Source organism: Camelina sativa, chromosome 11 (genome assembly GCF_030686135.1).
Source record: "Camelina sativa cultivar CO46 ecotype springtype chromosome 11, ASM3068613v1".
In the NCBI taxonomy this organism is placed as follows: domain Eukaryota; kingdom Viridiplantae; phylum Streptophyta; class Magnoliopsida; order Brassicales; family Brassicaceae; genus Camelina; species Camelina sativa.
The window spans coordinates 13,262,528-13,277,747 of record NC_141890.1 but is presented as its reverse complement, the minus strand read 5'-3'; the positions used below and the strand labels follow the sequence as shown (position 1 = coordinate 13,277,747).

Sequence of the window (15,220 nt, the reverse complement as noted above, 5' to 3'; positions counted from 1 at the left end):
GTATCCTTGGGGTGAAATTGCTTACGAATCATTATTTATAGGCGTGAAACAAATGACTGTGGAATCCAAATATGGGCGTTATCTTCAGTTTGCCAGTTAGAGGAACAATTTGGTGTTAGGGAAAGCATTTCAAGCCAAAATCAACATCTCCCGCTGATCTTGCAATGGCAAATGACAAAATCCCCACAATTCAATGAAATAAAATTTGTTCTTGAGGCTGACAAGGTACTAATACTTCTCTAGAACTATTTTTTTTTGTTTTCCAATAGTTTTAAAACACATTGTAAAACCTTTTAAAATAGTGTTATTAACATAATTTGGATTTACAATGTGTTTAAACTGGTTTACAAGACTTTACAACGGATTTATAAGGAATTTCGAGAATTATAAAAGAGTTTTAAAAGGTTTTACAATATATGTATAAGACTTTTGAGATATAATATGAATCGATTTATCTTTGCAGGTTGAAGTGAAAATAATTGTTGGTGATCCCGATGGATATAGCCATTTGGTTATGCCATCGAATGATGAAGACAAAGATTTTGATGAAGTTGTTAAACTTGTAATCCAAGGCTATATGATGACTAAGGAGGAATGGATTCAAGGATGGATTCAAGTTGAAAAAGGAGAACAAAATCAAAACAAGCGTCTAAGAGAAGCTGCTGGGCCATCCTTGAATCAAACTAACAAAAAAAAAGAATATCTTGTAGTGGAAAAATTGACATGATTTTAAAAACATGTCAACTTATTCACAAAAGAATAGTGAGACTGGAGAATCATGTGGGGATCACTACTGCTGCTGCAACACCACAGTGGGAATCAAGGGCATTTAAAGAAGAGGAAGTACCAGCCTCTGCAACTTCCTTGCAAGAAGAGGAAGTACCAGCCTCTGCAACTGCTTTTCAAGAAGAGGAAGTACCAACCTCTGCAACTGCCTTTCAAGAAGAGGAAGTACCAGCCTCTGCAACTGCCTTTCAAGAAGAGGAAGTACCAGCCTCTGCAACTGCCTTTCAAGAAGAGGAAGTACGAGCCTCTGCCACCGATTTTGAAGAAGAGGAAGTATCAGCTTCTCCAAGTGAATTTGTAAGTGAAAAAAAAATAATTCCTTTTAAAATCATTTTAAAAGTGTTTTAAAGAGTTTTTAACAAAATCATATAAAATCGTTTTACAAGTGTTAACAATGGTTTTAAAAGGGTTTTCAATGGTTTTAAAAAATTTGAAAAAAAAAACTTAATTCCTTTTAAAATCGTTTTAAAAGTGTTTAAACGAGTTTTTAACAAAATCATATAATCGTTTTAAAAGGTTTTGCTAGTGTTTTAAATAATATTAAACAAAATTTACAACATTTCTAGGTACCTAAAGAAGAGAATCAAGATTATCAACATGAGAAACAAATTGACTTGAGAGGGGACCCAAGTGTTATTCCTGTAGAAAATAATACCCAGGATACTAATGAAAATGATCCACAAGAGGAGGATATGAATAATGATAAGGTATGTGTTACTTGAATATGATCGACTAATTTTAAAAACCTTGTAAAAACAAATTTGAAAATAATTTACACATAGTTAATGAAAATATAATTATTTATGCAGGATGAGAAGCCTAACAGTGCTGATGATGTAGACTCAAGCCAACAAGAAGCGTACATTGTTATATCGGATGACGAAGAGTGTATTAATATTTCAGATATTGATGTTGATCCAAGCCAAGAAGAAGCTCCCACTCAACAAGAAGACCCAAGCCAAGAAGAAGCTCCCACTCAACAAGAAGACCCAAGTCAAGAAGAAGCTCCCACTCAACAAGAAGACCCAAGCCAACAAGAAGCTCCCACTCAACAAGAACACACCTGCCAGGAAATAAGCAGTTGTAAGTTGTTGAATTCTTTATTATAGATGATTTGCTCTTTTGAAAATGACATATAATATTTTTTTTCTTATGTTTGTATTAGTGCAAACACCTTCTACGCAGGAGAACACTATAAGTGACGAAGAAATGAAACAAATCGAGGCAGTTATAAGTCGTTGGACTATACTCGGGGACGTCAAATATATGCTTTCGTCAGTGGATGAAGTAAGTTTGAAAAAATCATATACTTGTTATCATAAGCGTTAATACTAACAAAATTTGGATGTTCTACATTGTAGTATCTTTGGCCAGGGAATAAGTGGGAAAAAGTTTTTGTCATGGATTTGGAAACTAAAGAAGATGTAAGTAAAGTACCAAGGAAGGCAATGTTAATTCTTCATCCTGACAAAATTCCTAAAGATGTTATTGCACAAATGAGATACCTTGGTATCTGAATGTTTTCAACATTAAAGATTAATGAACCTCGACTTTTTTTAGATTTAATGCATATTTTATTGTTATTTAATACTAACTTAAATTTTTCTTTTCTTTTGCAGGAGTACAGGGACAAATACTTCAAGAAAAATCCATAATTTGCAGAATTAGCAAATATCTAGGTTATGGAAGTTTGCATCTTGCTGGTATATAAACGTGATCGCATCAAGAAGAATAATAAATGGCAAAATATTTCAATGTTTAGTTTGCAAGTAGATTTTAAAAATTTGTCTTTTTAATGTTAAGTTACTTCTTTTCGCTTGTAAAACCTTTTAAATGGTGTTAATCCTATAAACCGTTTGGTTTTACAAGAGTATATATGATTTACAAGAGTATATATGGTTTTTAGAAAGTTTTAAAAGGTTTTACAAGTTGTTTATAATGATATAAAACACTACGACTTGCTTTTTTAAAAGGCTTTACAAGTTGTTTATAATGTTTTAAAACAGTAAAATCTGGAAAAAAAATTGTTTGAGAATGGAGTTTACAACATAACATACTGAAATATTTTATTAAAAAGAACAAATACAAGTTGAATTATTCAAGATTTGGAAAATAGATTTGAACTATTTAGGATCATATTTCAGTTTGCTCTCCCAGCATATTGGTTTGTCATCTCTCTTGCCGTCTCGTCAAACCCTGCCCTATCGGTTTTGTAGAGGTTGACAAGATTTTTATTGATCTCGTCCTCATCATCAAGCTCTGGTTCAATCAACTCCTCCACTATTGTCTTGAAAAGCCAAATAATCAGCATGGGATGCCAATATGTGGACTTCAACACTCTTAGGTATATAGCACCTCTTTCTGATATGTTTGCGTGGAAATTTTTTGTTTTGAAACAAACCTGCATTTTTAAGAAATTATATTTAAAAAACTATTGAGTGGCTGCAAAAAGAGGAGTCCTAATACACATGCTTGCTAAATAAAAGGGAGTATAATCAAAACAAATACCTTTGGGGATTATTTGGGTAATCACACGGAAAGTGAATACTCATTTTAAACACTCCCTCCTTCATATTAAAGTAGCCTCCCACTTGAAAATGCTGTCATCAACAATTACTAACAAAAAGGTAAACACACTCAATCTCTTTTATCCTTAACGGTAAAACAAAACTAATCTGAAGATGTAGGCGTTTACCTGCTGTGACGTTTGTCGAATGATCCTTGTTCAAAGATTTCAAGGCATGCCTTAGATGGCTTGAAGAAATTTGTGACATTTCTGACGGATTGAAGAAAAAAGGTAATAGGAATTGAGGAGTCTGAGAGATGATTTTTACGTTTTCGTGAGACAAAGGTTTGATGTGTAAGTCAAGAGCAAAAAGTATTTATAATACGCGAAGCGTCGCTTTGGTTTACAAAAAGTACCCCTTCAACGCGTAATTATAACCAAAGTGGTACTTTTCGTAAACCAAAGTGACACTTCGCGTATTACCCCTTCAAACAATTACGGTTTTAAGAGCCTCTTCGCTGTTTCGAAATCTTACCCCTTCAATTCTTACCCTTTCGTTGTTTCGAAAGCGACTCTTCGCGTAATACCCCTTCAATCGTCTTCCACAAAATAAACTTAAGCGATTCGAAATCAAAAGTGGAGCGTTGTTTCTCTCTGGGCTTGGGGTAACAGCGGAAATCCTTTGTAGTATATTGATTTATCTCCTTCGATGTTCGTAATAAACATTACTAACTATGCCAATCAATTATGTTTTCACTTGACTGTTTGGTATCCTTTCAGAGGGTGGACCAAAAAAACTAAATCCGAAAAGCCGAACAGAAGTAATGGATTGAGTGTCAATCAATTAAGATTTTTAAAAGGTTTTACAACGTTTTAAATGGTTTTTAAACGGTTTTACAAAAGTATATAAAACTTTTTAAAGAAATTTACAGTTTCTGAAATGTTTTTAAACGGATTTACAAGAGTATATATGATTTACAAGAGTGTATATATGGAGTTTACAACACCACAGACTGAAATATTTTATTAAAAAGAACAAATTCAAGTTGAATTAAAAGAGAGAGAGAGTTAGATAGCAGCTATACAACTAGATTTGTTGTGTCCACACTAACCACACCTACTGCATTTGTATTGTTTTGAATTTGTCTTAGCCTTTCCATGCTCCCATGAACTAGCTATTCTCTTTTTCTTTCGCATGCCACTAGGTATAAGAGTAAAAGATGGTCGAATAGAAGTACTAACACTCTCTGGAATCTCCCAATACTCCATATCACCTACTTGGTGAATGCTCTCTGAATATCCTAAACTCTATCTCTAAAACAAAAAGAGGAAGATAAGACTTATAGAACTTTGATAAATCTTTGTAAAACCTTTTTAAAACTACTTATAAACAACCTGTAAAACCTTTTAAAACATTGTTAAAACCTGTCGGATCTATTACTTTAGCAACCTTTTCAAAACCCAATTAAAGAAGAGAGTTATAACCTTTCACTGAAATGATAATCATCAACAAACATGTTTTCATTGAGATTGACATGTTTGGCAGCAGCAATTCCATGTGCACAAGGGAATTTGTCAATATCAAACATACAACATGTGCATTTCCTTGTGTCCAAATTCACCATATACGTCTTTAAACCTGCTTTAACCTCAAAGACATTTTCATTTACTTGACAAACTTCAAGCCAGCGGGTAGTATTATTATAAGATGCTTTCATCTTATTCCCAACATTTGGAGTAACAGCATATGGATGTCGATAGCTCTCATCACGTCGTTCATTAAACCACCTAGTCAAAATAGACCTGATTGTCTCAAACAGGCAGACAATTGGATACTCGCGAGTCTCTTTTAATAAGGACTCGACACAATTAGATGTCATGATGTTGTGCCGGTTAGAAGGAGAATATGCACGAGACCATTTCCTAATATCAGCTTGCCAAAGATATTCTCCAAGTTCCGGATTACCATTGAAAATTTGACTGAACAAATAATCAAAATCATATAGAGTGTAAGCTCTTGAAGCATCATGAACAACTGGAAGAAGAGAAGTAGAAGCTCTAAATTGTGTTTCCAGGTTCTTTTGCAAGTGGAAAGTGCAGATCCCATGATGAGCAAGTTCATAATTTACTGAAAGCGCAGTTGCAATTGAAGAAGCCCGATCAGACACGAAAACTAGATCCTTTTCATCAGGAATAATAGTCTTCACACACCGCAAAAACCAATCATATGATGCATCATTCTCATAATCAACAACGGCAAAAGCAATAGGATATAACTGAAAATTACCATCCTGAGCTGATGCAACAAGCAAAGTCCCTTTAAATTTTGATTTCAAATGGGCGTCATCAATAGAAATAACTTTTCTCATCAACTTAAAACCTCTAATTGATGCACCAAAAGCCAGAAAAGCGTATCTAAACTTATTATCAGAATCAGCTTTGATGTAAGTGATAGTACATGGATTCTTCTTTTCTATCATGTGGAACCAACTCGGTAAAACCTCATAACTATCAGCAGGTAAACCCCTAGCAAGTTCTGATGCATGTTCTTGAGCTTTCCATGCTTTTGAGTACGAGACACCAACTCCATGGTCATTCCTAAAAATTTCCATGAGCTGTTTAGGTCTGAGAGGAAGCTTTTCTCCTGCAAAATGGTTACTAACCAAACCAGCCAAAGTCCTTACAGATGCTTGGCGATAATTAACATTCCATAAAGCAGAGTCACAGTTGTGCTGACTAATATACTTTCGAACAACAAAGCTATCTGATGCTTTAACCTTAGTTGCACGTAGCCTCCAACTACATTTTTCATCAATACAATGAAGAACATACCTCTTGTTGTCTGACTTAAAAGTATGAAACTCAAAACTATGCTTGACTGCATACATCCGCATCTGACTTCTTATTTCTGTTTTTTCTTTGAATAACTTCCCACAAAACAGTGAATCAACATCGATTAGACCAGTTGAGTGAGAAAAACCAGAGGTTGTCATGTTACGAGGAACACTCTCGACATATGGATTTGGTATTGGTTGAGCCTGAAAGTACAAATCAATGAATTTTTAAAAGATTTGTAAAGTATTTAAAAGGTTTACAAGTGATTTCAAAGGATTTAATAAGGTTTACAACTGTTTTCAAAGGTTTTTTAAAGTGTTTAAATGGATTTACCAAAGGTTTTAAAAGGGGTAATGCCATTATAAGTTACCTGAGTATGTGTAGTAGTAGCAGTAAAATCATCATCGGAGCCAGTATGTTGACTTGAAGAAGCAACAGGAGAACAATAAAAACGAGGAACACTTTCGACATATGAATTTGGTATTGGTTGACCCTGAAAGTACAAGTATTTTAAAGGTTTTACAAGTGATTTCAAAGGATTTAATAAGGTTTACAACTGTTTTCAAAGATTTTTAAAAGGGGTTGAAAAGGCAATTAAAACATTTATGCCATTGTAAGTTACATGAGTATGAGTAGCAGTAGAAACATTGATAGCATTTCCAACAAACAGATTTGAGCTAGTTTGATCCTGAAAGGAGATGTAAAGTATTTAAAACGTTTTACAAGTGTTTTCAAAGGATTTTATAAGGTTTTGTAAGAAAGAAATAATTAAAATTCTAAAGTAGAAAGTTACCTGAGTAACAGCAGTAACACTCTCAATAAAAGGAGTAGAGCTAGGTTGGCCCTAATAAAGAAACATTCGTCAAATCAGTTACTTTTCTAAAACAATATTAGAAAGAATAAGAGAATGAATTTACTAAAAGTACCTGCTCAACAGTCACACAAAAATCCTCAACATTAACACATAGATGAAGAACTCCTCCACTTTGTGCATATTTGAGTTTAAAACCTTCAAGCTGCCTATCATTTCTAATAAATATAGGAATACTACTTATGGTAGCAGACATAGCAGGCAATGTATAACTAAGCTTAAAACATTGTGCCTGAATATCAATGTCAAAATCTTCTAATAGGATCTTTACCAACTCACTAAATCTAGTATTCTCATCAATGTTAATCAAAGAAGCTCCCGTTTCATTATCCATCTCAAATTCCCAATGAATCTTGTTGTTCAACTTCCACAATCCACATAATGAATATAATTCAATCATTTGTACATCCAAACAAGTCCTGAGAAAACAAACCAATATCGCGAATTACAAAACTACATTAAAAGAAGAGAGATCCCAACAACTATATCAAAGAACAACAATAGATGTCCAAAGATCTAATAAAGGACTTTATAATCACGAACATATCAAAAGAACAAGTGTTTAAGACCTAAAAAAATTCTGACTTCAAATTTGAAATCGAAACAACAATCTAATAGCTAACACAAAATTGAAATTGAAATTAAAATTAAAATTCAAAAAAAAAGCTTAAACGATGGGAGAAGAAGAGACGACGAAGTAAAATAGAGGACTAAGACTACGGGAGAAGCAGTGACAACGGCGAATGAGAGATGCGACCGGAGAAGGAGAGATACGACCGGAAAAGGAGAGATGCGACCGGAAAAGGAGAGATGCGACCGGAAAAGGATAGATGACGACGGAGAAAGATAGATGACGATAGAGAAGAAGAGACGAAGATGAAGATTGTCGGTATAATTATAAAAAAGGGCAAAATTATCTTTACGAAATAAAGGAGGAGTAGAATTAAAAATGACCACTAGAAGAGACATTTAAAAAAAAAAAAGTATCAAAAAAGGAATATTAGTAAGAAATTCTCTTTACCATAACCCAAAATTAGATCATTTTTATGGGTACTTCTTAGCAATATTTCTTAGGTTTAATCTGATTAAAAATAAATCAAAAATGATAATATCACTAAGAATAACCTCTTGGCTAAGGGGGTTTAAGAATTTCTAAGAACCATGGACTATAAAATGGTTGGATGTAATATTTAGGGTGTGAATGGTTGCAACGGTTGGGGCGGACAAATCCATCTGCGGACTGGACCGCTTTTTATTTACCATTCAGTAAATGTAGTCCGCAATGGTGCGGTCCAAATAAAGCAGAGATAAAACCGCTTTTACATACAAATAGAGTTGGTCCGCAGTGGTCTGTAGTCCGCCCCAAAAATAAAGCGGTCCAGACCGCAGACAGATTTGGCCGCCCTGACCGCACCGGAGTTACCATTCAAATCCTTAATATAAAAGAAAAAAATTTACAATTTCTTTTTTTTTCTTCTTGTCTCTCTCTCTCTCTCGACGAAGAGTTGCGAAATTGATTGAGATTTTTCTCAATGATCTGTTGGAAGTGGAGTAGATCGATTCGGGTTTTGGTGACTTTTATCTGTTCTCGGCCTTTAAGCTCAACCTCCCCACCGATGGCGGATCTCAACGGCGATTCTCTGTGAGTTAATCGACAAGTTGGTTGGATGAAATCAGAGACCACCAAGTCGTAGCCTTTCCTTCACCAAATCGGAGATGTTCAATCACCAATCTCTTTCTCATGGTATGTTTATCTTTATTCTTGTATCAATTTTTTTGTTTAGTAAGGATTTAGAAATTACGGTTCTATGATTTTCAGAGTTTGGGTATTTTTATTCGGGTTTATATGTTTATGTTTCTGTTTGACAGCAGGGTTTCTCGCAACTTTTATGAAAGCTTATGTATTGCTATATTCTGATTTCTGGGTTCAGAACTGGGCAGTTCATAGAAGTGGCTATCTCTCGGTTTCTGCTTATAGCTCATCATGGTGCTGGTGTTAGTTTAGGTGTCAATATGTCTATCTATCCTATATGGGCTGAAGGTTAGTAAAAGGAATGTTTTTGGTTTTCCGAGTCTCGAGAGGAAGATGCTTGAATGGTAAATCAAAGGTTTTTTTGGCTCTGGTCTTGCAGGTTGTGTGAATGGATACCTCCGCTGTGTTGAATACGAGAGAATCCCATCCAAAATTTGGCCTTCTGATTTCATGATTTTGTTATATGTGACATTTATAATGTTAGGGTGGTCCATTGGGTGGTTACGGTGTTCCTCCCCTTGATTTGTTATATATGTGACAGTACCAAGTATATTCAGATCAAAAACGGTTGCCGGAGGGCGTTCTTAAAGTAACAACATCAAACTAATCGATTAAGAGGTATAGATAAGTCTTTCTTTACTTGTCCGCTGAGTCGAATTTGCTTCTTCTTTTTTTTTAATGGGTTTGTTTGTTTGTTTTGGGTTTAACAGGTGTGTGTGCGTGTTCGTGTTCTAACTCTCATTTGGATATTTTTGCTTTACTCAGGCAAGTCGTTCCATTACTCAGTACTCACAATTACTCAATACTTTTCGCTTAAGTAAAAGTAGTCCCCATCCATTAGTGAGACTGAGACTTTTTGGTTTTGTTGTTTCAGCTTCTCTAGATGACGAAGATATATGGAGGTTTACTTTCTTCCCATTGCTGTTAAGGATGATGGTGACTTATTGACCCAAATGATCCTCTTCTTATTGCTCTGTAAGTAATCTCAAATTCCTCTCAGATTTTTTTTTCTTTTCTTTGCCCTGTTTCGAGTACACCCTTGTCTACCCATTGATTCTTTTTTTTTTTTTTTTTGGAACAACAAGGTGCTACTGAAGTGGAACTCGAGAAGCCGCCCACTTCAAATTTACTAACACAAATTTCTATTTATTGGTCTTCTTTGTTTTTCTCTCAGGAGGTGGTGCAAAAACCAACAGCTTCTGTCATACCGTTGTCAAAGGATCACAACAGTGGCTCCCTGCAGCAATATGGAGTGGGTTAGTTTGCACTCATGAGACGTGCTTATAGATAAGTTTGCACTCCTTCTAATTTATTCACTGATCCTTCTAATTTATGCACCCATTTGTGATTTCTGCTTCTATTTTTATATGATTTTATGTTTTGTATGTTTAAAAGTTTATGAATGCAATAATAAAATCTTCATTGTTTAAATATTTAAAAACTAATTTTTTTTTTTTAACTAAAAACCTCACTTATAAGCAGTGTTCAAGAAAGCGCTAGGCGGTATCTGGGCGGTGACCTAACGCCTAGCGCCTAGAACGCTTAGTCGGAGCCTAGACGGTTTTTAGGCGGTTTAGGCGTTACAACATAAAATATTATATATATAGAATTATATAAAAATATATGTTAGAAAAAAAAAATTAAGAATTATACATAAAAGTAAGAAAAAATACATTTATTTAAGTTATATTAACAACATATAAATGTTTATAATTAGATATACAAATATAAAACTTAATAATTTAAATATATGTAGTTAAAAATTAAAAATAAATATTAAAATAAAATTTATGTAATTTTAAGCGGTTCAGGCGGCCATCTAGACGTCTGCTGAGCGCCTAGCGCCTAGACGGCCGCCTAGACCGCTTTCTTGAACACTGCTTATAAGAGTTTACCATTGGAGAAGTACAATTTTAATTAACAAACAAAAGGTTCTTATTTTATAAAAGTATACTTTTTAATACTAAAAAGTGTAAGAACCCAAAAATATAAACCTACCAATAAAGATGCTCTTATTTTTTGAACCTCACACTAAAACGATGCCGTATCACATACGTCCTGAGAGAAACTGAAACCTCGTCGTTTCTAGCTCTGTCTGATTTCGTTTGGCTTTGAGCTTTGTGACCTACTTCTGATTCCGCCCATCTCGCAGCTTCAGGTTAGTTTTGATTCAATTCAATCTACAGTTCATGGGTCGTTGTGTTGTGCCTCGAATTGAATTTGTTTCTAGGTTTAGGATTAAAAGAGTTTCTAGGGTTTAGAGCTCTCTCATCTTAGAGGAAACGAAACTTAAGGTTTATACGAATCTATTGTTGGGTCTCTCTCAATACCAATACCAGTCTATGAAATGAGTAATCTTGTTTATCATGTCAACGTTTACGCTGTAACTAATGATTGTTCCGAGTAAAGTTTGAGTTTTTTTACTTCATCTAGTCCTAAATTTGTTGTTCTTTGTGTAGATATGAAGAAAAAGATGATAGCTATTGGTTTTGAGGGTTCAGCTAACAAGATTGGTGTTGGAATAGTGACATTAGACGGTACAATCTTAGCGAATCCTCGGCATACTTACATAACACCGCCTGGTCATGGTTTCCTTCCTAGAGAGACTGCACATCATCATCTTGACCATATTCTTCCTTTAGTCATATCAGCTCTTGAGACTTCTCAAGTAACTCCTGAAGAAATTGATTGTATTTGTTATACCAAAGGTCCTGGGATGGGAGCACCGTTGCAGGTCTCAGCTATTGTTGTTAGGGTCTTGTCACAGCTTTGGAAAAAGCCAATTGTTGCTGTGAATCATTGTGTGGCTCACATTGAGATGGGGAGAGTAGTTACTGGTGCTGTTGATCCCGTTGTTTTGTATGTGAGTGGTGGGAACACTCAGGTGATTGCTTATAGTGAAGGTAGGTACCGGATTTTTGGTGAGACCATTGATATTGCTGTTGGTAATTGTTTGGATCGGTTTGCTAGAGTCTTGAAGCTTTCTAATGATCCAAGCCCTGGTTATAACATCGAGCAGGTAGATTTTATCTTGAGAGTGTAAAAGTTATCTCTGTTCTATAAAGATTAAAGAACAATGTTAACCCGGTTTTTCTTATTTCACTAGCTTGCGAAGAAAGGAGAAAACTTTATTGATCTTCCTTATGCTGTTAAAGGTATGGATGTATCTTTCAGTGGAATCTTGAGTTATATTGAAACTACTGCAGAGGAGAAGCTCAAAAATAACGAGTGCACTCCAGCAGATTTGTGCTATTCCCTTCAAGTAAGGCTATCACTTGTTCTTAAATGTTGTATCTTTGCCACATGAATGCAAAGTTTTGGACTTTTAAGAGTAATTTGAACGTTGCAGGAAACTGTGTTTGCGATGTTGGTTGAGATTACGGAAAGAGCAATGGCGCATTGTGACAAGAAAGACGTTTTGATAGTTGGAGGTGTCGGGTGTAACGAGCGTTTGCAGGACATGATGAGGACTATGTGTTCTGAACGTGATGGAAAGCTATTTGCAACGGATGATCGTTACTGTATTGACAATGGAGCTATGATTGCTTACACGGGTCTACTCGCGTTTGTTAATGGTATTGAAACGCCGATCCAAGACTCTACCTTTACACAGCGATTTCGCACAGACGAAGTTCATGCGGTATGGCGAGAGAAAGAAGATTTGGTACTTGGGGATAATAAGAACGTTGCTGCTATTTGATTCTGTGCCCATTTGTTTCGTTTTGAGATTGAATCTCTCTGTACTCGATAAATTGTTTTTTTTTTATAAGTAGTTAAAGATTAAATGTCTTTTATTAGTCAAATTATATGATTGTTTTTCCTTTGATTCGAATAGTTTCGTGATGGGTGTAATAACGCTTTCAAATTTCAAAGTGAGCTTTGTAAAAGTTCAAATTTTCTGTGTTGCATTTCGATAAATGTTTGCTATTTGTTTTATACTTTAGTTGCTCAAAAAGTCGACATTTCTACCGATAATGGTGGAGGGATTAGTGCATTAGTCTTCCTTAGTCATACAAAATCAACTGTGAAGATAAACGGCACTACTAAAAGTAAGAACTGTTTTTTTTTTATATGTATAACGTAAGGGAATGGTTAATTCAATCGATGGACACTTTTATGGAAATGTGTCACCACGTACTGAAACGAAAAGTGGGAGAAAAAAATATAGTCACTGAACGTTCTAGAGAAATTAGAGTTCTAGATCAAATCACACATAAACGTGTACTTAGATGTATATGTGTATATACTATTATACAACAATACTAAAACCCCTACAAAAAAGTAGTCTATGTTATAAATATATTGTATTATCGGCCCATTAGTGTAAATTCTAAACCCTAAAGTTGTATCACTGTATATATGTTATATCCTATAGGATAGATTAATATACAAGAGAACAATTTCCTAAATCTCTATGTTCACAACATGTTATCAGCACGCTCTAAACCTTTCTAAACCCTAGCCGTCTTAAAAAAAAAAAAAACCTTTACCGTTTGAGCTAAAAGAAGTCTTACGAAACCTAGCCTTCGTTCTCCGACGACGACGACCATCTACGATTCAATACAGATAAGTACTTTCTATGCTTTAGTCAAATCATGATTTAAGCATATATGTGTATAATAACTCGTCGTTTCATGATCTCTATTATAATGGTTTGCTTTTCGTGAACGTATTACTTAAAACTGTCTATCATAATCTTATTGACTTCATAATATTTAATGATCGAAACCTATAATAGAGATCTTGCACATCATATTCAAATTGCTATATGGTTTTGTCTGGTTAATTCTCTCAAACCAAAGGCATAGTTTATTATTTTATTGTGATGTCATCGAAAACATATATGAGTATGATAACTCATCGTTTCATATGTTTACATAGCTTCTTTGGTACATGGTGTTTATTTACTACATCATCATTCGTTATTGTTTTACCTTGATTATTTGGATTTATTGATTATTAAGTTTGGTATATCATTGGTTTGACAAAAAGTGTGTCTTTTGTTTGAAGGAGTAATTTATATCTCATAGTGAAGTAAAAAGATCAACGTTTTCGCCTCCGTCTCCAAAATCACGCGAGGGATTTGATATGGACAGCTGAATAAGCGATTGTCACCATGGACTTCATCTTTGTTTTGGATCTCTTACAGTGATCTCTCCACTTAAAAGATAAGTATTCTTTCATACTTTTATAGACATGTAGATTTAATGCTTCTTTGAAACATTAGTCTAAAAAGTGTTTTGTGTTATGGAATCACACACGTCATATTATTGCTTGTTCCATTATAAGTTAATGGTTCAATAGTTTCATGTGGATCTAAAAAAAAAAAAAAAAAAAAAAAAAGAATGATGATCTTTAATATTTAACAATCACTTATGTGCATGATTGTTTATAATATCACAAATTTGTGATTTATTTAACAAGTTTGTGATTTATTTTATTTGTTTAATCACAAATTTAAATCTAATTAAAATTAGATATAATATCATGATGAAATATTTTAAATCATGTCACCAATCTTTTTGGTGAATACATTGAAAATTTAGTAACAAATTACTAAATAATAATTATTGATCATGTTTTCTTGGCATCACTTCTATGGGGAGGTTTAAGTCCAAGTATATGTCCATAAAAATTTACTAGTTCTTTAGAATAATCTAAAGAAAGTAAATGACTAAAAGTCTATAAGAGAATATATATAAACAACTTAATTCCACTTATAACCAAGATTATAATAGAAGATAATATCATTGTTGGAAATATATTCTACTTGTCACAAAATATTGTTGTCATGTAAGACACAATATAGTGAAAAATATTTTAAAAATATTGTAATCTTATTTTTTTGTGACTGTGTAAAATTATGAGATGTTGATGTAAATCACATCCTATTGGCTTGGTCTATTCATTGAACTGAATATGACTTTATGCAAAGAAAAAGGAAAATGCCACATCAATGATAAGAAAGTTGCTATAAAATGGTTATAAATGTGGGTATGATATACACATCATAAGGTCGCGGTTAAGTCGACTAGTATCTCCACTATAAGTGAATAATAAGTACATGAGGTATTTATCTCATATATATATGATGATGAAAGAAGCTAGTGTGAGACAATTTTCACTATTCTACTACAATATTAAGAAGTAGTAGAGAAAAAAAAAGTATTAAAAGCTCAGGAAGAGTATATATAATATTATCTATGTGACACAATTTGATATAAATGTGTTATAGTCTCCCAAATCTCAAAGTTAAAAAGGTCTAAAATATAATACATGACCCAATTTGAGAATGTTATTGATTACAGAGTGGGATTCAAATCGAGATTGATAGACATGAAGTGTCATCATGAGGGGGAGAATTAATGAATCCCACATACAGAGGTGATGGAAAAAATCTAAGATTATGTTCACACCCAAAATGAGTTTAGTCACTCATATGAAAGAGCAAATCTTGAGGTTTTGAAAA

The 15,220-nt window shown here is 33.9% G+C and overlaps 2 protein-coding genes across 13 annotated transcripts; one reads left to right on the top strand and one right to left on the bottom strand.

Moving 5' to 3' along the window:
• Nucleotides 1-4,770: 4,770 nt before the first annotated feature.
• Nucleotides 4,771-7,332, bottom strand: LOC104727955 (uncharacterized). Its single transcript, XM_010447006.2, has 5 exons — nucleotides 7,054-7,332; nucleotides 6,921-6,971; nucleotides 6,750-6,815; nucleotides 6,498-6,620; nucleotides 4,771-6,219 (listed from the first exon to the last, which is right to left on the bottom strand). The coding sequence occupies exons 1-5, from the start codon at nucleotides 7,330-7,332 to the stop codon at nucleotides 4,771-4,773; spliced, it is 1,968 nt and encodes a 655-aa protein (XP_010445308.2).
• A 1,100-nt stretch (nucleotides 7,333-8,432) lies between these two features.
• Nucleotides 8,433-12,645, top strand: LOC104723316 (uncharacterized). 12 transcript variants are annotated; one of them, XM_087475032.1, is made up of 10 exons: nucleotides 8,433-8,742; nucleotides 8,930-9,039; nucleotides 9,131-9,369; nucleotides 9,462-9,516; nucleotides 9,626-9,726; nucleotides 9,926-10,232; nucleotides 10,640-10,909; nucleotides 11,211-11,770; nucleotides 11,858-12,013; nucleotides 12,101-12,645. In XM_087475032.1, the coding sequence occupies exons 8-10, from the start codon at nucleotides 11,213-11,215 to the stop codon at nucleotides 12,449-12,451; spliced, it is 1,065 nt and encodes a 354-aa protein (XP_087331158.1). In that variant the 5' UTR covers nucleotides 8,433-8,742; nucleotides 8,930-9,039; nucleotides 9,131-9,369; nucleotides 9,462-9,516; nucleotides 9,626-9,726; nucleotides 9,926-10,232; nucleotides 10,640-10,909; nucleotides 11,211-11,212; the 3' UTR covers nucleotides 12,452-12,645. The 12 variants fall into 12 exon arrangements, 11 of the variants coding, with proteins under 11 accessions (XP_087331158.1, XP_087331155.1, XP_087331159.1 ...); XM_087475029.1 differs by having other exon boundaries at nucleotides 9,837-10,232; XM_087475033.1 differs by having other exon boundaries at nucleotides 8,871-9,039.
• Nucleotides 12,646-15,220: the final 2,575 nt, after the last annotated feature.